General features: G+C 36.9%; 1 protein-coding gene across 2 annotated transcripts in view; it reads left to right on the top strand.

Annotated features, from left to right (window-relative positions):
* The first annotated feature begins 6,897 nt into the window (after window positions 1-6,897).
* The window catches only part of LOC131050260 (dihydroorotase, mitochondrial), an 84,524-nt gene continuing 66,685 nt past the window's right edge, over window positions 6,898-24,736 (top strand). The window contains exon 1 of one of the 2 annotated variants that reach the window (XM_057984447.2): window positions 6,898-8,192. In XM_057984447.2, the coding sequence (XP_057840430.2) occupies window positions 8,049-8,192 (144 nt within the window). In that variant the 5' untranslated portion in view covers window positions 6,898-8,048. The remainder of the gene's footprint in view (window positions 8,193-24,736) is intronic. The other variant, XM_057984448.2, reaches the window with a different exon arrangement.

Here is a 24,736-nt window from a genome sequence, read left to right as displayed (position 1 = left end):
AACGGCTGAGATCAAATGATGATGAGTGGAGATAGATCTTCCAAGAGGAAGCACAATCCAGGTGAATTGATGTGATTGGATGCTTTTTGTTGAAATGTGGCGATTGATCAACAAAGTACTGTACACTCAGCACGTATCCTTGTCGGGGTCCGAGTCGGGCGCCAGGTCGGGCCCTAGGCAGGGGTTCGGAGGTGGCAGCCCTCGAGAAAAGCGAGGGTTTGGGGGTGGGAGCCCCTGAGAATTTTTTTTTTTGCCATTTTTCGTTGATGAAAACCGACATTGTAATAAAACCCTAAAAAGGCTGACTTTGTTTGTTTCCCTAAAAATGCATGTTATAAGCGGATGGGATGCTTAAGGCATTGTAAGGTTGATGTACTATTTTTGTTGGATAATAAGAAAGATTGGACGATTGTGTATGGTGGATGTAATCCATTCTGGGTGAACCACGTTAAATCTCTATGTTATCTGTGTCCTGTTTTATTTCTTTATCTTTTGTATTTAAATCTGCATATAATTGTTAGTTCATATTTGCTTCGGATCTGCTTGAAACCCTAACACCTTTCTCAGTTTTAAAGGAAATTGAACTAAAAATAAGATTAAATCAGAAAAAACCGATTTATTCTCTATTTCATTCAATTTAAATATTTAATTGTTTTAATTGCTTTCTTTGAGATTATCTATCAATTTTTAATTTGTTTTTCAAGATTATCTCCAATTGATTTCTTTTCTCAAATTTTTAATTCTTTCTTGGTCAATTAATTCCTTTTTTGATTTATTTCCATTTTTAAAGATTTGTGTTGAATTGATTTATTCAATTAAATTTAATTCCTCAAAATGATTTAATGGCAAACTGATTTATTTAATTAAATTGGCAAAAGATATTTAATAAAATAAATAAGATAATTGTTTAAAATGATTTTCTTGGAATGATTTAATTAATTAAATATAAATATTTAATTAATATTGGTTGATTAATTTGCCATGTGACATTTGATGATTAAAGAATTAATTGTGTGCTCAAGATTTATTTAATTGCCTTTGGTTAGGACCTCGGTGACGTTGTCGAGATTAGGGGCCCATGGTTTAGATGACCATTTTTAGGGTATTACAATATCACTCTACTTCTTCTCTCTCTCTAATTAATATACACACACAACTTGTTTCTCACTCCCTATCTTTATCTCTATCTCTCTATCTTTCCCTCTCTCTAAACCTTTCTCTATTACTTGTCTCTATCACCTCATTTCTCTCACTCTTGCCCCCTCCATCTCTATCTCCATATCTCTCTCCCGCTTGCTATCAATATAGCATTATCTCCACCTCTCCCTCTTATTCAATCTATCACTATTGTACTATATCTATATCTCTCCATTTCTCTTTATCTCTCTCCTACTCCTCTCTACATCTCTTTCTAGATATCTCTCTTTATCTCCTCTCCCTATCCCTCTTTGTTTATCTATTTTTTTTCTTTTTTATATCACTAGATCTATTTCTCTATCTATCTCTTTCTATTGATATCTTTCTCTACCTCTATCTCCTTATCTCTCTATTTCTCTCCCTATCCCTCTCCATATCTCTATATCTCCCTCTATCTATATCTCCTCCCCCTCTTTCTTCATTTGTCCCTATCTCTCCCCCCTCATTCTCTCTCTATCCCCTTATCAATCTCTTTACTACTCTCTCTCTCTCTCTCTGTGAATATATGTTCATATTTTCCTATATCTCCCTATATTTCTCTCACATTCACTCTATAGATTCTATTTATCTATCTCTTTCCATCTCTTTGTATATCTCCTTGCATCTCTATCTCTCTATTACTCCATCTCACCATTTATATCTCTCTCTATCTTTCCTTCTTCCTCTATAGACTTCTCTATATCTTTCTCTCTTTCTCTCTCTCACTACCCCCCTACCTTTATATTGCTGCCTCTTCCTCTACATCTCTCTATCTCTCTATCTATTTTCCCTCTTCCTCTCTCACTCTATATTCTTTTCTACCTCTATCTTCTTCCCTCCTCCATCTCTACACGTGTCTCTCTCTATATATATCCATCTCCCCCCTCCTTCTCTCCCTCTCTCTCTCCTCTTAGACCTATATATTCACATCTCTTTTCCTTTCTATATCTATCTCTCCATATTTATTCTTTCATTTATCTCTCTCTCTTTAATTTTTGATCTTCCACATCTCTCTCTCTCTCTCTCTCTCTCTCTCTCTCTCTCTCTCTCTCTCTCTCTCTCTCTCTCTCTCTCTCTCTCTCTCTCTCTCTCTCCATATCACTCCTTTTCTCCATCTTCCTCTCCTCTTTCTCCATCTCCATATCTATCTTCTTCTCTATCTTTATCTCTTTGCCCCACTCTCTCTTGCTCTTCCCCCCTCTATCTCTTCCTCTTTCTATCCCCATCTCTACCTCTCTCTCCTTCACACCTAATTGCAAACATAACATGAGTCTGTTGGTAATGGAACTTGATTATCTTCCTAATTCAAGGTTTGGTTTCAATTACGATTGGATCCTTGTAAGTGGATGCAAAGTGGATTTGAATCACAACCGTCATCGGTTTCTAAATGGCCTACCAATTGACCTCATGTACTACACAAATTTACACAAAAAAAGATCAGTTTTTCCCCAATTGACCTTCCAAACCTCTTCAACATACCCCATTGCACACCACGGTGCAATTGCTAGTTTAATTTTATATCATAACATATTTCTTTTTAAAAATTAATATAAATTTATGCATACAATTGAGATTAATTCTATAGTCTTTCATCATTCTCCTCAAATTTGAACCATTGATTTCAAGAAGTAGGTGGTTCACTTTATTTTAATTTTATATCATAAAAGATTTCTTTTTTGAAATTAATATAAATTTACTTATATGGTTGAGATTAATTCTATAGTCTTGCATGATTCTGCTCAAATTTGAATCATGATCTCAAGAAGTAGGTGGTTTACTTCATTTTAATTTTATATCATAAAATATTTCTCTTTTAAAATTAATATAAATCTATACATACGGTTGAGATTAATTGTATAGTCTTGCATCGTTCTCCTCAAACTTGAACGATTGATTTCAAGAAGTAGGAGGTTCACTTCATATAGGGAATTCCTTTAAATTTTATATCATAAAAGTTTTTTTTTTAATTAATATAAATTTATACATATGGCTGAGATTAATTCTATAGTCTTGCATCATTCTCCTCGAATTTGAACCACTGATTTCAAAAAATAGGCATTCACTTCATGTAGGGAATGCCTTGGATATAAAAAAACTGACCTAATTTGAAGATCGATGTCTACCCAAACATCAAAATAGACCTTTGATTGTATTTATTATGCCGAAGGCATACCCTATATGAAGTTTTCCACTTACTTTGTGAAATCAATGATTCAAATTTGCGAAGAAGGATGCACGACTATATAATTAATCACAACCACACACTTAATTTTTTATTGATTTTAAAAAAGATATCTTTTATGATACAAAAATAAAAAAAATATATTTAAATATTATTAATTAGAAAAAAATTGTTCATAAAGGAAAAATTATAATAAGAATAGTTTTTCAATATTATTTATTTTATTAAGATATTCTATCTTGTTTTCTAAGTTTCTAAAAACGAAAATGAAAAAGAAAAAGTAGGAAAATAAATATATTATTAAGTTTCTACAAAGAAAAAAATAATACTAAAAAAAGTAATTAGCTTTATTCTAATTCATCTTTTCCCTTTTCTTTTAATTATTAATTTTCATCAAGTATAAAATTTATTTTAGTTATTTATGTCTTTTTATGAAATTGCAAATAATAATTAAAAATTATTAAAATCATTTTTTATAATTATTTGTCTTATCAAAATGTTAGTTATTGTAGAATAATCATATTTAATGCTACCTTCTTTTATTAGATATTCTATTTTTTAATTTATTTTAATTCTTCTACTTCTTTTTTTTCAAGATTATTTATTTATTAAGTTAAAATTGATTTTTAATTATTTATGTCTTCTTATGGAATTACAAATAATAATTAAAAGATATTAGAATTAATCTAACTTGTATTTTTGTCTTATTAAAATTTTGTTTATTCTAGGGTAATTAAATATTTGAAATTTATTTTAATTTATATAATAAAATAAATTCCAACTTAAAATCTAAATTAAATGTTTAGAACAAGAGAACAACTAACTATTGATTAGTCATTTCATACCAATAATTTATAGATAGTTGTGTCCTTAAAGAGTTATACTAAGGGTAACATGTCATTTGATTATTATCTCCATCTATATCTCTCTCTAGGCTATCTATATCTCCTTACCTCTCCTTGTATCTCTCTCTTTGACCCCTCTCTCTCTCTCTCTCTATATATATATATATATATATGTATATTTATATATTTATATATATATTTTTCTCCCTCTCTATATATATCTATATCTATTTCACTCACACAAACACATACTCCCTATTTATCCCTCTCCCTTGCTATCTCTATCTTTATCTCTATCTCTATCTTTATTTCTCTATCTCTAGATCTTATACACTCCTCTTCCTTCATTTCTCCTGCTTTCTCTTTATATCCCTCTCTACCTCTTCACATATCACACCCTATATCTTTATCTTTCTATCTCCCCCTCTCTCATTGTTGCCCTCTTTCTATATCTATGTCTCCCTCTCCTCATTTCTATCTCCTTCCATCTCTTCCTTTGTCTCACCACCTTTTTACAAGTTAGATCTCTCTCTCTCTCTCTCTCTCTCTCTCTCTCTCTCTCTCTCTCTCTATATATATATATATATATATATATATATATATATATATATATATATATATATATATATATATATATATATATATATATCCCCATCTCCATATCTTTCTATCCCTATACATCCCTCTCTCCTCCTTTCTATTTTATCTCTCCCTCTCTTCCTCTCTCCCCATCACCCCCTCTTTGTATATCTCTCTACTTCTACTCTTTCTAATGTGTATACACACACACTCCATATTTCTTCCTTCCTATCTCTATTAGTTTTATCTCTCTATATTCCCCCCTCCCTATCACTCTCCCTCTTTCTAAGGTTTAAACCTTTTTGTCTATTACTTATCTTTGTCGCCTTCTTTCTCTCTCACTCTTGCCTCCTCTATCTCTATCTCCATACATCTATATCTCCCTCTAAATCTATATATCATTATCTCCACTTCTCTCTCTTAGTCACTCTATCTTTCTTGTACGTTATTTCTTGTTCTCTCTCTCTCTCTCTCTCACTCCTCTCTCTCTCTTTATATGTGTGTGTGTGTGTATGTGTGTAAGTATGTATGTATCTTCCTATCCTTCTCTATCTATCTATATTTCCCCCCCCCTCTCTCTCTCTCACACACACACACACACACACACACACATTCACTCTCTATCCCCCTATCTATCTCTTTATCTCTATCCATCTCTCTCTTTCTCTTCCTATATATCTCTACATCTCTTTATTTCTCTTCCAATATATGTGCATCTCTCCCTCTATCTCCCCCTATTTCTGGCACCCTCTTTCCATCTCTATTTGTCTATCCCTAGATCTCTTTGTTTATCAATCTCTTTATCTCTCTCCCTCTCCCCCCCTCTCTATATAAGTCCTTAGATATGTCTCTCACTCTATCTCACCATATATTTATATGTATCTCTCCCTCTTCCTTTACATGTCTCTCTCTATCTCTTCCTCTATATCCCCCTATCTTTCTATCTCCATCTACCTCTCTCTATCTCTCTATCTATTTTCCCTCTTCCTCTCTCACTCTATCATTATCTCTCTCTCTCTCTCTCTCTCTCTCTCTCTCTCTCTCCTATTTTTAAACCTCTATATATCTATACCTCTTTTCCTCTCTGTATCTATCTCCCCCTATCACTTATTTCATTTATCCCTCTATCTCTATCTAGTTATGTTTATCTCTCTCTACCACTATATCTCTTTTCCTATCTGTATCTATACCTCTTTTCCTCTCTGTATCTTCCTCTCTCACTCTATCATTATTTCTACCTATATCTCTCCCCCCCCCCCCCCCTCTCTCTCTCTCTCTCTCTCTCTCTCTCTCCTATTTTTAAACCTTATATATCTATACCTCTTTTCCTCTCTGTATCTATCTCCCCCTATCACTTATTTCATTTATCCCTCTATCTCTATCTAGTTATGTTTATCTCTCTCTACCACTATATCTCTCCCTCTCTTTATATATCACTATCTCTATCTTTTTATTTTTCTTTTCCGTCTTTATATATTCCTCTCCCTTCTCTCTTTTATCTCTTCACATCTCTCTCCTCTCCATATTCCGCTCCTTGTTTTCCATCTCTGTCTCTCACTCTATTTATATCTCCATCTTCTTCTTCTTCTCTATCTACTTCTTCTTCTTCTCTATCTCCATCTTCTTCTTCTCTATCTACTTCTTCTTCTTCTCTATCTCCATCTTCTTCTTTTCTCTCTCTCTCTCTCTCTCTCTCCCTCCTTCTAGCACTATCTCAACCTCTCTCACTCTCACCATATTTTGTCGGTAAAGAAACTTGATTTTCTTCTCAATTTAAAGGTTTTGTTTCAATTATGATTAGATCACTGTAAGTGGATGCATAATTAATCTGAAGCTATGAATTCTTTAAAGAGAACTTTGTTGCATAAACAACATTATGATCTATTGATCTCATGTATTACCCAGTTAAATAGAAAAAAAATAGACCAATGATTTTCCTAATTCACCTTACACACCTCTTTTGGCATACCCATTGTACACTATGGTGCAATTGCTAGTTAATTAATTAATTTTAAGTAATTGAATTTTTTTATTTTCAATATTTTTAAATTAATAAACAAATGAACATCCTGATGTCGCCCCGCAAACACGGCTCCCTTAAACCCTTGCCTTTCGTGCCCGTGTTTCAATAGAATATTAACATGATACTGTAAACCACTGCAGCCGCAAACGAGGAGCAGACGCTGTAAATCGCGCTTAAATTTCATCTAGACGCTTACAAAACCCCGTCTTTATATTGTATCCTCTGCACGCCCTGTTCTGGCTCCTCTAGATCGTGTAACCCCAGCTTCTCACAAATAACTCAAATCACATACGAGTCTTCTCCCCTGAAACGCTCTTGTATAACAGAGAACTGAATTCATTCCTTGGATTCTTTGGTGCGAAATGTGAAAGCTAAGCACCGTTTGAGAAACGACATTCGAAAAAATAAACAAGGAATTCCCTCGTCCTTTTCACTGTGTTATTTTCACCAGAAATTTAATCAACTAAAAACGGAACTATTCTGTTTTCTTCAATATACCCTTTTCATTTACCATTCTTTGCTTTTCCTTACGTATCCTTGTGCCTGCCTGCACATGGTTTTCTAGCCTTCCCCATTCACCATTTAACATCAAAAAATACTCCCGCCAAGGATTTGTAGTCCAGTCAACAAAAGCCCATTTGTGTTTTAGCCGTGAATATTCTGTGATTAGTTTGGAATGCCTCGCGAGCCCGCTACTCTTGATTCCACACCTACTGATATTATTTCTGCTTAGGCTCATTTGGTGATTGACCCGCTTATTGGGGAGTCACTAGTAACAAAGAGAAAATCAGAAGCTCATGTATGAAATTTGGACAAAATTCAAGAAGGATTTTTTCTTAAGCCTGCATTTTTCCGGACCATAAACAACTCATGAAAACGATGGTATTTTTATGAACGACAATCGACATCCAATTCCTTGACAACAACGATATGAGGGGCTAGTCCTTGAGGGTTGAGTGGAGGATTTGGCGTCGTGAAAGGTGTCTGCTAGTACAAATCCTTTGTGGGAATATGAGAAAATCACAAAATATAGCACCCAATACTGATAAAATTGTGACTACGACATTTCCTTGAGCGCTCACTTTGAATCATTCTGGGGCACGTCAGGGATTGGAGATTGAAAAAAGGTAAAAATCCTTTGTTGGTGTTGGGAAAAAGTCAAGTTGCAAGACAGCTCCCTGTCATAAAAAGTTTTTCGGAATACTAGTGAAATATATATTAACGTTTTAATACTATTGTGAGCATGTCTATAACATGCATGAATTTACATTCACGGCTAGCTTCACGCTACACACATATTCACGCCTGGGAAGGAGTGAGACAAAAAGGCTTCAATAAGTGTGCTTATTTCAGGAGGATTTCAGTTCGAACCGCTCCAAGAGCAACAGTATGTTTTTATATTTCCTTTATTCTTATTGCATTCTTTTCACGCAAATAATGTTAATGAATTGGCATAAGTTCTATTTTCGTTTGGGGTTAATGCTTCTTAATAAGCTCTTTTCTTCTTTCTATGATTGAGCCATTCTCATTCTTCTATAAGTTAGAAGTACAGAGATATAAAGTGCCCCGATCTTTTAGAAGCACATAAAAATCACCAGAGATGATGCTAATCTTAATTTTTCCATCTCTCAAGGTGTCTCAATCATATATTCTGCGAAATATGTTGAATTTTTGAGTTTGAGCTGGTGAGGCTCAATTTTCAATAGCAAGGCCTAGTAGGTACTGAGAAAGATCAATTCTCAGTGGCAAGCCCTATTAGCTGCCTAGATTCACAGAGAAATATTCTCAATATCAAGCCCTACTAAACATGATTTTTTGAGTTTAAGCTAGTGAGGTTCAATTCTCAATAGATATATATATATAGAGAGAGAGAGAGAGAGAGAGAGAGAGACCATCATCATCATCATCTTTTTTCAAAGGATGAACATAATACCAGCCTCTGATTTGTAGTCCATGGAACTTGAAAATCTACATATCTCAGAAGAAATGCCATTTCCATCAACAGTAGTGGCCCACCTGAAAAAAATAGAAAAGAAGTGGCTCTAAAATTAAGTTAACTGCAAAGTACAGATGTAAAATACTTTTTAGATGAGATAAAGAAACGGATGGAGAAGAAGAAAACTAATTTGAAGAGATCTTTCAATCACAGCAGTTAGCAGCAGAGAGAGGATATTCTTCCCATCATAAAGCATGAGCCCAGAAGGAGGGGCTTTTTGGTATGATAAATCATGTGCACAACAACCTTACCAAACACCAGAGAGATCATCGGCATCGTCATTTTTTTTCAATGGATGAATATAATACCAGCGTCTGATTGGTAATCCTTAGAACTTGAACATCTACGTTTCTTAAAAGAAATGCCAATTCCATCAAGAGTAGTGGTCCACCAAAATACTTACCTGGAAAGTACAGATGTAGAAACCTGCTAGATGGGATAAAGAAACTGATGGAGAAGAAGGAAACTAATTTGAAGAAACCTTTCAATTGCAGCAGTTAGCGGCAGAGAGAATAGATTCTTCCCATTAAAAAGTTTGATCCCAGAAAGAGGAGGTTCTTGGTATGATAAATCATGTGCACAACAACCTTAACACGCACCAGAGAGATCATCATCATTATCGTCAAGTATTTTCTTAATAAATGAATGTAGTGTCAGCGTCTGATTTGGAATCCATAGAACTTGAGCATCTGCATTTCTTAAAAGAAACGTCCATCCCATCAAAAGTAGTGGTCCACTTGAAAAAAATGAATCAGAAACAAGAAGTGACTCTAAATAAAAGCTACCTGCAAAGTACAGATGTAAAACTCTGTTAGATGGGATAAAGAAACTGATGGAGGAGGAGGAAACTAATCTGAAGAAATCTTTCAATCATAGCAGTTAGCAGCAAGGAGATTCTTCCCCTTATTAAGACAAGCTTCTTGGTATGCTAAATCGTGTACACAACAATCTTGCCAAACATCACAGTTGTAATAACAAGGTCCTGCTAGGACTGGAAATAAGCCTCACCAGTTGCAGAGGAATAAACTAAAGCCTCGGAACTTCAGGCAGCTAAAACAGATAAAGTTTCTTCAATTGCGTTATTGTTTTGGTCCTCCTGGTGTTGTATACTAACATTCTGTAGAACTTTAATAAAAAATTGTCTTGTTACTTGCGGACTTCAGAAAATTGTTAAGAAACTGAGAGAGAAAATAGAGTGGCACAACCAGCTTGAAATTCTTGGTGTAGCAAGTTCATTTAAAATCAGTGTTCCACCGGCGTTGGGGATGGGGGGATGGGTTTCCGGGATGGGGGGACCAAGGGCCTAAGTTTGGGGACGGCGGCTAGTGGGTGGCGGGGTGGTGGTGCTGATATAGTTATACATATACATATAGTACTTGAAAAACTAGTTTTGAAAAGATGTATGACAGTATAACAGTATAAGAATTACTTTCAAATGAATCTATAGGAAATTTGAAATACTAAATCTAAATACCAAGATTTCTTCAATGCTAATTGCTAATTGCTAAATAAAATTTGACAAATGAAATTGTCAAATTGGAGATTTCTATTATATCGAAAAAGGAAAATATGAATATCTAATGCCATTGCAAAGTCTATAATAATAAAGATGATTACATGATTCATCATTACAATGAGTAGCCAAATACAAATACTAATAGCAATAGCATTACAAAAGAGACTAGAGTCAAAGACAAAATGACAAAACTCAAAATGTAGCTAATGGAGGCCTCTAATCATCTGCGAACTCCTCCTCACTGGAATTGCTAGACTCCTGAAGATCAAGATCCCTCAAGCTCACAACAACCAGCCCTGCATCTGAAGTGGTAGGATCATCCTCATCAATCTGTGAAGGCTCCTCTGGCTCTACATCCCATCATGCCGCTGGACTCTCCTTGTACACAAGTGTCTTGCGATCCATGAGACGCAAAGCACTATGTACAACCTCAAGCTTCTCTGCTCTCTTAGACGTGAGTCTGTTCCTCTTAAGAGAGTGGATGAAGCTATATGTAGATCAGTTCCTCTTAGCAGCTGAAGACCTGGAAACTTGGGATAGTAGATGGATGGCTAGATGGTGGTCAAAGATTTCGAGCCATGACAATTCCACTACAAAAGTGGGTCCTTTTGTGCCATAGTTTCTATATCCATCTTTGCCACATCTGAATAACTTCTAAGAGTGGCAAATCTTCCCCACTCAGTGTAAATTGTGCCGGCATCTCTGGAATCAAACATCTTCTCTATGCACCTAAAGGACCCCGCCTCCACCTCATCATCCTGAATTGGTGTCACTCTACTCGGTCTAGCCTTGTACCACTTAGGATTCAAGGCAAAGACGGCCATATGCAAAGGAGTGTTCAACTTGTCCCATCTACGTTGAATGATAGGCCGGATTTGCTCATTGTAGAATGTTAGAGATGGGTCCTTCACTCGCACAGCACTCATCTGGTCAAGCATAGAGTCAATGCACTCATACACCTCTCCAAGGTTAGGTGCATCTCCATCCCCATATCTGATCACCTGGAATACTGGAGAAATGATGGAGACAATGTATTTCGCATCAGTCCAAAACACATCACTCTTCACTATCTCCTTCACCCTTCTCCCCTGCTTTGTCTTGGCCTCAGTCCACCCATTCCACTCATTAGTCTTAACCATGAGTTGCAATGCCTCTTGCAACTCAATCATTCTCTCCAAGAGAACGAAATACGATGCATATCTGGTCTCAACTGGTTTCAAGAACTCCTTCGCGAAGGTCCTGAAGAGTGCATGCGAAGTGTGGTGGTTGCAGATAAACATCTACACATCTCTCACATCGGTGACCACTCCTCTAATCCAATCAATCTTCCCCATGTCCTTGAGTGCATTGTTCATGGCATGCACACAACATGGGGTCCACCAAATGTGTCTATAGGCTGCCTCAATGAGTCTTCCTGTTGCTCTACACACATGAGCTGCATCTGTCACTACTTGGACCACATTTTGTGGCCCAACCTCCTCAATAGCCTCCTTGAGGACCTGAAACTGGAAATCAACATCTTTACGATGCCCTGTACAATCAACTACTCTAAGGAAGTATGGGCCCTCTGCACATGTGACCATGATGTTGATGAGTGGACGATGGCTAATGTCCGTCCACCCATCCATAACTATGTTGCACCTCAATGCCACCCAACATGCCTTCATCTTCTCCATCAAAATATTGATCTTGGAATAGCATTTATCCAAGATCAAGGTCCTCATTTTCGTCTCCCCTAGTGGCACATAAGATGGTCTTCCCTTCGCTACCATAGCCATCATCTCCCTATAATAAGGAGACCGTGTAACATGAAATGGAATGCCATTGGCAAAGAAGAACTTGCCAACGGATTCATCTATCTCATCTCTTAGCTGCACATTAAACATATCAGCAATGGGGTTACTTTGTGGTGTCTGCAACCTACGTTTCCCTGCCCTGGCGGCACTAGAAGTGGAAGTGGATGGAGATCCAAACATCATTCCTCCCGTTTGCGAAGCATGAGAAGTATGTGGCGGATTCTAGTTGTGCTAAAGGGCTGCCCTAGCAGACAAAGTAGTAGGCATTAAAATATTTGTGTCATCTGGAACCCTCCAAAGCCTGTTAAACTCAATTCTGTACTTTATATTTTTAGCTTCCTCCAAGAAATTACAATGTCTCACACCTTTTCCTATCCAAAAAAGAAAGTGTGCATTCACCCTACTAATGCTACCAAACCATTCAGTGTCACAAATGTTGCACTTCCACTTCCTTGTTCCCCGCCTGAATGGGATGTGCCTTGTATTGATATTCTTGAAGCAAACTGTTTGAGAGTAGACTTAGGATGAAAAGGACCCCTAGCATACGGTGCCAACAACTTTGAAGGGCAACCCGTACTAGCTGGTGCACTCGCCATTGAACTAGATTGGGCTCCAAGATCAACCCCATGGTCACCCCCCTCATTTTCCGGTTCAAATTCTGAATCATTCTCAATATGAGAATGGATTTCCATCTCATCTTCACTCATGCCTTGGGAGCTCATTGTGAAATTGACACTGCATTTCACAAAATAAAATAAAAATAAAATCAGCCTAGTTTAACAAATAAATTTATTTTCCTATTCATCTCAAAATGAGATTTGATGTTGAATCTTGAGGGCAAAATGATGAATGATTCATTTTGCCCTCAAGACTCAACATCAAATTTTATTATTTTTTATTTTTATTTTTATATAAAAAAAATCATAAATTGTAAATTTTATTTTCAAAATTTACAATTTCAAAAATCTGTAATGCCTTCATTTGAAGACAAATGTGTCATCGAGTTGTAGATGAAATGCATGTTCCCAGAATTTTCATTCTGTTCACTAAACTAATTTAAATATATATATTTGAAGAGTATATTGCGAATTCGACATCAAATTCAAAAGTGTTTCAAGAAGATTGCCGTATGCAGGACTTGGTAGAACCATTCGTGCAAGGTGAAAAGGGTGACCGCACTACCTGTGGTCGGGAGTAGTAATTGTACAGATACACCCTACAGAGGTGCAAGTAAGACTTCACCGTACGAGTGAGACCATAGTTGGACTACTCGCGACTCGGCTTGACTCGCCAAGCCCCCGAGGAAAAAACTCGGAAAAACTCGACGAAAAACTCGGCAATGTAAAAACAAGCTTAATTTTAATAAAAAATGCATTTTTTCTGCAAAATTTAATGAGAAGATGCATCCAATGAGTCAATAAATGATAACACAAAAGAAACAAGCTGATTCTAGATATATTTAAATGCAAAGTGTCTACAAAATCGCATCCTCATGAGGAATGCTGATGGCTGGAAGCAAAATATTAAATAGTTTTTGTAAAACCAAATGTAAATACATCATTACAAATTACAATTACAACTTCCTCTTCCCAGCTCTAGCTAAAACTAGGGGAGAGATAAAACTGAGGGTCTAGTCCTAAAAGTTTGCAGTGGGTGTGACTGTGCCTCCTCCCTCGGTACGGCTGGCTCATCCTCCATCCTGGATGAAGCTATGTCTCCACCTGCTTGTGGCACTGGCAATGACTCCTCATCCTCATCCTCATCCTCCTCAATGTCATCCAGTGTAAAATTAAATCCACCGCCCTCCTCCTCCAGAGCTTGCCTCTCCAAATCAGTGTTGTCATCCTCAAAAAACAATGGAGGCTGCTCCTGTGATGTCCAATCACTATAAGGATCTATATCATCCAAGTCAAGTGGACCACCTGCTACTTCCTCTACCTTCCTTACGCGCAATCGAATATTATATTGCACAAAGACAAGGTCATTGAGGTGTTTTTGAGCTAGCTTGCTCCTCTTCTTCGTGTCGATGGCTTCAAACAAGCTCTAATTGTGCTCACAACTGGATGAACTACAAGGTTGACATAAGATTCTGAGGGCAAATTTTTTGAGATTTGGGGTATTTCCACCCCAACTTTGCCACCAAGCATCTGCAAATTAAAATTAGGTTGAAAGTAGCACCCCTCGCCGGGGTCTGAGGGTGAGAAAAAGAGGGGTAGAGAGATAGGTCTAGATCTTGGTGGAGATCTACAAATGCGAAATATTTGAAATTTCATCATTCATACTCGTAGTTTCAAACTTTCAAATCTAAAATGTATGATACCAAGATTTCTTCAATGCTAATTATGTTGTTATATGGAGCCTAATCAGACTCGGAGGTTAAATTTTCCCTACTTCCATCAGTGCAGTTTCCCCCTATATTTTTCGACGGGGGTTTGGGGGCAGCGCCCCCAAGTTGGGGTCAAGGGGCAGCCGCGAGGCCAAAAATACTTTTATTATTTTATAAAGGCGTCGGGTGTTATAAAGTATAAGAAAGGAAAAAGACATATTGAAATGCCACTTATACTTAAATGTTATATTTCATGTGTATATTCTGATGAAGAGAATGAAACTGACCTGAAAAAACAAAAATTGATAATTTTTTGACATGTTTGGGCCTCTTTTTTTAGTCTAGCCGAGTTTTAAAAAGAAACTCGACGAGTTTTTGCTGCGAGTTAAAGTCGTAAAAACTCACAGAGCTCAAAAACTCGGCGAGTTTTTGAAACTCGCCGAGTACTCTGTGAGTGTTCCATCTATGGGTGAGACATAGTCACTGTACGGGTGAAATATTGGATCCTCTCATCGTACGGGTGGAGTGTAGCCATCGTATGGGCTTGTTTGCATAGTCATCCAGCATGAAACCAAATCCACCGCCCTCCTCCTCCAGAGCTTGCCTCTCCAAATCAGTGTTGTCATCCTCAAAAAACAATGGAGGCTGCTCCTGTGATGTCCAATCACTATAAGGATCTATATCATCCAAGTCAAGTGGACCACCTGCTACTTCCTCTACCTTCCTTACACGCAATCGAAGATTATATTGTACAAAGACAAGGTCATTGAGGTGTTTTTGAGCTAGCTTGCTCCTCTTCTTCGTGTCGATGGCTTCAAACAAGCTCTAATTGTGCTCAGAACTGGATGAACTACAAGGTTGACATAAGATTCTGAGGGCAATTTTTTTGAATTAGGTTGAAAGTAGCACCCCTCGCCGGGGTCTGAGGGTGAGAAAAAGAGGGGTAGAGAGATAGGTCTAGATCTTGGTGGAGATCTACAAATGCGCAATATTTGAAATTTCATCATTCATACTCATAGTTTCAAACTTTCAACTCTAAAATGTATGATACCGGGATTTCTTCAATGCTAATTATGTTGTTATATGGAGCCTAATCAGACTCAGAGGTTAAATTTTCCCTACTTCCATCAGCGCAGTTTCCCCCTATATTTTTCGACGGGGGTTTGGGGGCAGCGCCCCCAAGTTGGGGTCAAGGGGCATCGCCCCTTGCGGGGTCAAGGGGCAGCCGCGAGGCCAAAAATACTTTTATTATTTTATAAAGGCGTCGGGTGTTATTAAGTATAAGAAAGGAAAAAGACATATTGAAATGCCACTTATACTTAAATGTTATATTTCATGTGTATATTCTGATGAAGAGAATGAAACTGACCTGAAAAAACAAAAATTGATAATTTTTTGACATGTTTGGGCCTCTTTTTTTAGTCTAGCCGAGTTTTTAAAAGAAACTCGGCGAGTTTCTTGCAAAAACTCGACGAGTTTTTGCTGCGAGTTAAAGTCGTAAAAACTCGCAGAGCTCAAAAACTCGGTGAGTTTCAAAAACTCGGCGAGTTTCAAAAACTCGCCGAGTACTATGCGAGTGTTCCATCTATGGGTGAGACATAGTCACTGAATGGGTGAAATATTGGATCCTCTCATCGTACGGGTGGAGTGTAGCCATCGTATGGGCTTGTTTGCATAGTCACCGTACGGAGCAGCACATCACACTGTACGCTGTGTTATTAGCCACTGTGCGGGGTGTGAGTAGGGGGTGCCGTACAACTGGGAGAGCCGTCGGGACATTACAATTGCTAAAGCTAGTTAGGTCTTCAATGTTGTCCAAAGGATAAAAATTGTTGTCAAGAATTGTTAGAGTTGCAAAGTTGTCAAAATGCAAGGAAGTTGCAAAAATGTTGTCATTTTGCAAGGTTGTCAAGAAAGATGTCAAGATAGGTGAAACTTGCTAGTTTCCTCCTAGGGGTCATTTTTCCACCCTCTAGGTAAGTTGATAAATAATGCAAGCAAAATCAATCAAGGAAGGATAAAAGTCCGGAACTTCCTAGTTTCCTTGTGGGGATTAAATTTCCAATCTTGGAGATCAAGTGTTAAATGAAAAGTGAAGAAAAGGAAAATTTCCTAGTTTCCTCCTACCACTCGAATTTACACTCTTGGAGGCAAATATTGGATGAAGATTTAAAGCATGGAAGAAAATCAAGATTCCCTTGTGCATATCGATTTTCTACCCTTGGTTACATTTGAATGATGAAGTGGAAAGTGAAATTTTAAAGCAATGAAAGCGGAATCTTCCTTCTACCTAGCGATTTTTCTCCCTTCCTTGTGCTGGTCAGTTTCCACTCCTTGACAAATCGGAAATTTTAAACTTCCTAGTTTTCTTGTGCCTATCGAATTTTCACCCTCCCTTGTAGAGATCGTATTTCCACCCTTCCTTGTAGTGGTCGATTTTCCACCCTTCCTTTTAGTGGTCGAAATTCCACCCTTCCTTGTGCATATTGAATTTTCACCCTTTTTTTTGAGTTTTAATTTCAATGAAATTATTGGTAAATTGTGAAATAAAGGTTTTTATAAGTCAGCTGGGATGGAAGAGATGATTTTAAAGGGTGAAGAATCATATAAAGGCAGGATGAAAATCATTTTTTCATTCATAATTCGCACCTAACCTAATCAGCAGAACATAAATTCTCACCAGCAGACCTAAAACAGCAGAGTGAATTAATTTTCATGGCTGGAGTTGTGTTTTGAGGGGTGGGATTTTCCCCATACTTTACCCTTTCAAGGCGATACAAAAGGAATTATAAAATGCATCCTTTAGCCAGCTGACCTAAGGAAGAGACATTAAAATCCTTCCAAAATTCGCTCATAGGAAAAGATCCAGTTGACCTCAAAATGATTGCAATTAATTTGATTTGAAGCAATTAAATGATCAAGTCGACCTAATGTGAAGAGGCGCAACCCTACATTTAAAGGCTTAATTAGAGAGGTCTGGAAATCAAATCACTCGTTCAATTCAAGCAAATTAATTCAATTGCAGAGCAGAACTAGAGGACTGCGAACTTAATCAAAGAGGAATCTGAAAGCAATCAAGAGGAATGCAAATTTGACCAAGGAGAGGCGATATTCTAGAAGCAAAGAAAAGGACATTTAGTAATCATTCACTTTAATACTGATTTTAAGCAGTGCAGACTTAGGCGAATAAAGAGCAGAACATCAGATTTAAAATAAAAGGGAGCAGACCTAGTTGCAAATCAATTCCCAGATTGGAGGGACATTTCAGACCTGAGAATATGATTAATTCTGTAGAATTAATGAGTGTTTCTTTAAATTCACGATGATTTAATATATTAATTGTCTCTTTTGCAGGTCTGCTGCGATTATATATGAATGTTGAGTAAGCATGAAAGGTTCTACAACAACATCAAGGTTGAAAGCTTCACCACGTAAGAAGGAGATCAATACATTCAAGTAAAGGATGAATTCACAAGTATTAAAAGGGCATTCAAGGTTCAAAAGAGTGAAGCACATGGAAGGAAGCAAATGAAGATGCTGCAGCAATGAAGAGGCCGAGGTTCAAGTCATACAAGAAGGTGGTTAGATAATTCTTCAACAACATGCAAGAGGGAGACACCAAGGAATTCAACATGTGCAAGACAAGGAATCAAGTGCAAAAGGAGTTGACTAAGGCAAACATTGTCAAGCAATTTTACAAGAGGACTACACAATGATATTAAAGGTCACTTCAAGGAGGCGAGTACAAGGGAAATATCATCAACATATACATAATAAAGATGAGGAAATTTGACAATCTTGAATTTTCGAAGGAAATCCAAGGATCATTGCCAGTACAACAAGGAAGTAATCTAAGACAAGAGCTTCAAGATGAGAAGGTTTGAGATTAATGCTAGGTTCAAGATGGAGGTTTATTATACAAGGAAGTGGATTCCCAAGCATGAGGATGGGAAAATCCAAGTATGTCAGGAAGGGATAGTTTCAAAGGAGCTAAGAAAAGTTAGGTGCTTGATCATGATGATAGAATTTGGGAATATGTCCCATCTTCATCGCATTGAGCAATTGGATAATGTTGAGTATCAAGAGAGATTGCTCAACCACATACTTTGTGATGATCTACAAGGCAAGCTAAGGTGGCATCCTATTCATGTTGAAACCATTCAAATTGTGAAAATTCAACATGTAATGTCCCCTTTTTAGCTCATGTTGCATAATGTTGTCGTTAGCCGATTTCTCCATGGTCCCATAAGCCAACCAAGACATTTAAGGGATCTTGAGGATATTTGGCCTAGGCAGTTTCAGTTGCAAGCGATTTTGAGGTGTTTTGATGTGTTTTTGGGACATTATTTTTAATAAGTCAGTTGGGCTAGGTTTGGATCATCAGTGATAGTGTCATGTGGATGATAAATGTTCATAATTGATTGGAGAATTTAATATCATTGATATGATTTATTTGTGCATTGATAAAGTTAAGTTCTTAAGTTAAATATTGATATTTAAATTTATTAATGCGGGGTCTATAGTTAAGTGGGAAATATTAAAATATTAAAAGGTCCTCTTATTTAATATTACATTGGAGACTTAAAATGCAAATGGGAGTAATGTTATTTATCCCACATTGGTGAGTTGAGTGAGTGAGCTCTTATGTGGGCATTATAAAAGACTCCAAGAGCTCATTTTCAGATATGCTTGGTAATGTGATAATTTGATGTTGGAATTTCTCCATAGTTGCTGGTGTGAAAGTGACAACTATTTTCAAGGACGAAAACGCTTGGGAATTTGTGTGTTGGACAGAAACCCAACTCCATGTAGAGAGGTGGATTCATTCAGAATTCATTTTGGGGCTTATTTGTAGTGACATGAACAGTGCATGAATAGTGTTGTGAACAGTAACGTGAACAGTGCTGCAAACAGTGCTGCTATACTGACGTGAACAGTGCTTGCAGTAGGTGTAGATTTGTTTGAGCAAGGGTTTTGTTAGTATTTCATTGCTAAGTTGTGCTAGGGTTTGGAGGAGATTTTGGAGAGTTTGGCATCACCAAATTATAATCAGCATTGTATTTTAGACCTTCTAGATATCTACAGAAATCTCAGACTTGTTGGAGTCCAGATTTGAGTTTGTTTCATCATCATATGGTCTTCTACATTGCTCATCTCATTGCCATTGGAGTTATGCATCATTCGGGTATGTTGTAATTGTCGAATACTTAAATACTTAGGGTTTGTACTTGCTGTTCCATTCTGATAATTACCTGATTTATTTGTAATCAGACTTCTTATTTCACCAATAAAGGGTTCTTTGGTATTGTTGAGTTGTTTGTTATGTTCTCTCTTATTTGGTACATGTAATTGCAACACAATCAATCCAAAATTCAAACAACAAAACTCAGAAATTCAGATCAGACCCAGAAAAATCAGAATTCAGAGGTTTGCATGCCAAGTGTTTGGCAAAATGCCAAACCATCAAAACTGAAAAGTAAGGGCTGAATTAGTTGGGGTTCCTACACAACACATCTAGATACATTGAACTTGACTCATTCAATGATGGAGCAAGTGGCACATGGTACTTCATACCTCAATTCCTATTGGTTAGAACTCGAAGATGGACGTGTGTCCCAAATAATGTAATTATTTCATAGGTCAAATGGAGTTTGTTGTAACAAAACTTAATCAGAGTTTTATTGTTAGATCTTGACCATTGATTTGAGTCAATTTGAGCCATTCATAGTAAAGAGACCTCTATATGAGGCTCAACTTTTTCATTTGTAAAGGTTAATAGTTAGTAGCCGAAGAAATTAGTAGATCATTAGCAATTAGAGTAGAGTAGGAGGAAGGAGATTGTTGCCAAGGCTCATTGTAATAAATATACTTTCTTCAATTGAAGTTATGGTGAATTGAATAAGCTATTTCAACTTGTTGCATGGTCTCTACTTCCCATAGTGTAAATTTTTGTTAGATGAATGAAAGACTTTATTGTTGATGAATGCTGAAACCTATGTTCATACCACTTGGAGTTTGTTGATTGCAAATTGCAGTGTGTGGTTAAAGTGAACTTGATTAAAAGCTTAACTTCAATTACTTTATGCTCATTGTTCATAATGTTGGTGTGCATGGGTGATACGAAAATCATTCGCTCATCTTTAGGAGATTGCACTATCTTTTTGTAGTTGTTCTTGCATGGCAAAGCAAAGCTTGGTTTGGTTGCACCAAGTCAATGATAATTTCTTACATTCTTAGGATTAGATTAGCTTCCTTAACCCTTTATCTCTATTGTCTTTATGTCCAAGTGAGATAGTATAGATCCCACGTTTTAGTAGAGTTCGAGCAAAACGTAAGTCCCCTTGTGATTCCTGCAAAAATCACATCATATTGCTGAGTCTATCCCAAGCATTTAAGTTGCATAGTTCGCATTGTAAACCTTGGAGTTTCCTTATTTGATCATATCATTCGACATATAAGGTTTCTTTGTTCAAGAGAGGATAGAATACCTTGGTATTTTATTCTGTGTTCGAGGTGTCCTAAAAAACCCATCATCAAGAACCACGTTAGATACCCATTTACAATGCAAATCTCTCACAAACAGAGAAAAGAAGAAAACCCATTGGGACAAAACTCCTCTCCAAAAGAGAGAAAGTTACAATGAAGTGATGAAAGATGGACTCAATGATACGCCTCAAGGAATGCATCCATCACAAATTCAATAAATCTCCTCTCCATACGAAGATACAAGAGAGACTATACAACCCCCCTTAACGAGATAACATGTTGCAAAGAAGCACTGGAAGTACATTGTGGACTAAACTTTAGAACCCTCAATCTAAGTAACAAAGGACAAGATACATCTGATGCAGGGAATACTGGAAACTCTCAATCATGGAGTATCTTTGGAATCATTTAAGAAAATAAAAAAGTCTTGGTGTGAAGGAACAACTAGAAAACTCTTGATTGGCACGACTCTAGAATTTGATGAAGCAACAATTGATTGATGAAAACGACACCTTCTCTAGTAATAGTTTGTCCAAGAAACCCTCTAGGGTACCCATCAGGCAAGAGCTGAAATAAAATGTACCTAGGGTTGAAAATGGAAAAAGTGAATGAATAGTAGGAAAGAGCTCCTTAATACCTTTCGAATGCCGCAAGAATTGCAACAATTGGAGATTGTGGCGAAAAGTTATGAGCTCAAAAGTCCAAAATGAAGATCTGACTTCAAATAGAAAAATTTGGTACCAAATAACAAAACCTGCAAAAAGTACCTGCTCCACTAGAAAGTACATTGAAGAAGCTTTTCGACAGTATCTCATATTTGAAAAATCGACTCCATGTGCAAAATTTATGGCCATTTTCCCTACTAGGGTAAAATTGCCAAAAATGGAATTTTTCTAGGCCCCAAGGGTTTGGCCCTCAGACACCCACTTGATTTGTGGCTCCATTGGCACAAAAAAGGTTTGTTGCCTACAGTGGTGGCTGCTGGGCAGCATGCCAACTAAGTTGGTGGCACTGCTAGGTGTTGGCCTCCCATTTAAACTCAGCCAAATTTAATTTTTCTCAAGCTTGCCATACGCCATTGCTCAAAATTTCAAATTTTCATCTCTATTTGCACTTTTGAAATAATTTTCCAAAATAGGCCCGATACATCTTGAGTAGTTCAACCTGCCTAATCACAAAATCAATTTCAGTCGACGCAAAACTCTTTTACAAGGTTGATTCTCACCTCATTTTTGTCTTGTGTTGCTAATTTTTGTGTCAAGTACCTTACCATTTGGGAAATTTTAAAATTTCAGTTTTTCATAAAGCATTTCATGGAAAGAGCCAAAATTTGAGTTTCATATGTCTAGATCAAAATTAAAATACGGTTTATGTTTTGGGTTTTACTGTACACCATTTGGTCAAAATTTCATGCAAGAATGAGTTTCTAGTCAAGAGTTATAAGGTTGTCAAGTTTCAAGGTTAATTTTTGACTTTAAATGTCATTAAGCCCTTAAAAAATCATATTTGCATTCAAAAATCTAAGGGGTTTTGAAATTTCATGAAGTTAGATTTTCATGTCAGAATTCGATGAGGTTGCGACAATCTCCAAAAACCCCAACAACCACTTCAACGACGAAGGGAGAAAAAGTGAAATTTTGATTCATTAGAGTTTTAATAAAGTTTCACAACCTGTTTTGGGGGTTTAAAGAGTCATTTCAACCATCAAGAGGCCGATACATTGTTTTGAGCCTGTAAAGAAAGACAAAGCGAAAGTTTTTCGACATATTTCATTAGCTGTGAAAATAGCTTTGGGACTTGACAAGATCATGGCAATTAGTCAAACTCTCAACACTCTTGCTAGACTCCATTCCCACATGGTTTTTCTCAACCCGACCCTTCATTGTTATCATAGAGATTAGGGGAAGGAATGTGTTCTATTGTAAACACTCACACCCCATTGCAAATGGGACCCCTTTTTTTTGCTTGCTAGTTTATTTGTTTTGCATAGTTTCCTTAGCTTGGCAATGATTTTGGTCTCTTGGCCTTTAGGAGGGTTTTAGTTTTATCAAGTCCTGAGGTAAGTTAAGGGAAGAAATTGAAAGGAAGACTTGTGAAAATAGACAAGGGTGAGAAGTGTGACATTGAAAATTGAAAGAGAAAAGTGTGAAAGGTGAACATCTAGTCAAAGTGTAAGATTACCTAATAGGAATTGCAAGTATCACAGGCAACTATCAAATGGTTATGTATCGCATACAACCTCATTCAAAATTGGAAGGCAAGGTCTAAAATTCGCTTGAAATTGTAAGGGCAGGGTTAAAGTCAACTCAAAATGTGACAGCCTAAGTAAGTATCCACCTGAAATTATAAATCAATGTTAGAATTTCATTTGGAAATTGCACGTGAAGGGTTTAAAAATGCAAAATTAACCTTGCAATCAACACTTAGAGTTTCACCACAAAATACAAGGCAATGTTGAAATTTTGCTTAAAAATTGTTAATCCCTTTGCAATTTCTTCTTGGTAATTTTTCTTTATTGCATGTAAACATTGCAATCCTGCTACTTAATGCATGATCAGCTTGTAATGCCACTGGAAAATGCAACACAAGATCTAGATTCTGTTAGAAAATGCATACACATGTCAAATTTCCGACCTACAATGCAAGGCAACCCTGAAATCCTGCCAAGGAATGCATGAAGAGGTCAGATTCTGTTGTTGGAGTTGAGAAAATACAACACCATAGGAGCCCAAATGATCTTTGCAAGCTGAAAAACCTGTTAGAAGGAGAAGCAAGGAAGCAAATCACAGAAGAAAGAAATACACAGAAAATATGCTAAAAAAGAGAGCTCAATATTCACAAAATGTGTAATGTAAAAAACCTTCTTCTTACAATGAAAATAATGAACTCAACCTTTAATAGGTCAAGAAACCCTAAAAGGGAAAACCTAGGTTTGCACATAATAATTAATAAAAAAATTAATTATTATGCACCTAAAGTTAGCTTAAGTGTAAAAGAGATAAAGGGAACTTAAATAATTAAACAAATATTGTTTAATTAATCAAGTAAATATCCGAATACTCTAACATCTGTGATAACCCCCTACTGTATCACTTGATGTAAATCTTATAAAATATCACAATAAGGATAATAGCATATATAAAATGAAGAAATTAATTATAAAAGAAATATATAAAAGAAATCAATTATTAAAATAATGTATTAAAAGAGGAAATGGATTATTAATTAATGTTAAACAATTAAATAAGGTTAATATAAATGAATGATCAAATAATGTTAACGTTTATTTAATATTAAAGGATGTTAAATATTAAATGGAAGTGAGAATTGTATAAAGTAAGTTTATTATATTAAATATATTAAAAGTGTGAGATAACCCCACGTGGAGAACTAACACCACGGTGGCCCCCCCCGCGGGAAGTGGTGGGACGGGGGTCGCAGCCTGGGCTGCGACCACCGTCACACCCCTTCCTGCGGAAGGGACCCCGTGGTGGGATGCGACCCTTCCCCTCCACGGGGTATAAAGGAAGGCCTCCACAGAGTTGGGCTGCGACCCCCGTCCCACCACTTCCCGCGGAAGGGACCCCGTGGTGGGATGCGACCCTTCCCCTCCACGGGGTATAAAGGAAGGCCTCCACAGAGTTAAGGAAGGGCACGAAAGTGAGGGAGACGGGAGGACTACAAACGGCCCCCACGGATTATGAACTGCAACTACGGGCTGCAGATTACGAACAGGTAAGAGTTGTTTACTGGTCACAAGGTATATATGTGTGTGGACGTGTGTGCCACACACACACATATATAGTAATGA

The sequence above is a fragment of the Cryptomeria japonica genome, chromosome 7, assembly GCF_030272615.1.
Source record: "Cryptomeria japonica chromosome 7, Sugi_1.0, whole genome shotgun sequence".
NCBI lineage: Eukaryota > Viridiplantae > Streptophyta > Pinopsida > Cupressales > Cupressaceae > Cryptomeria > Cryptomeria japonica.
This window is presented reverse-complemented; position numbering and strand designations above follow the sequence as displayed.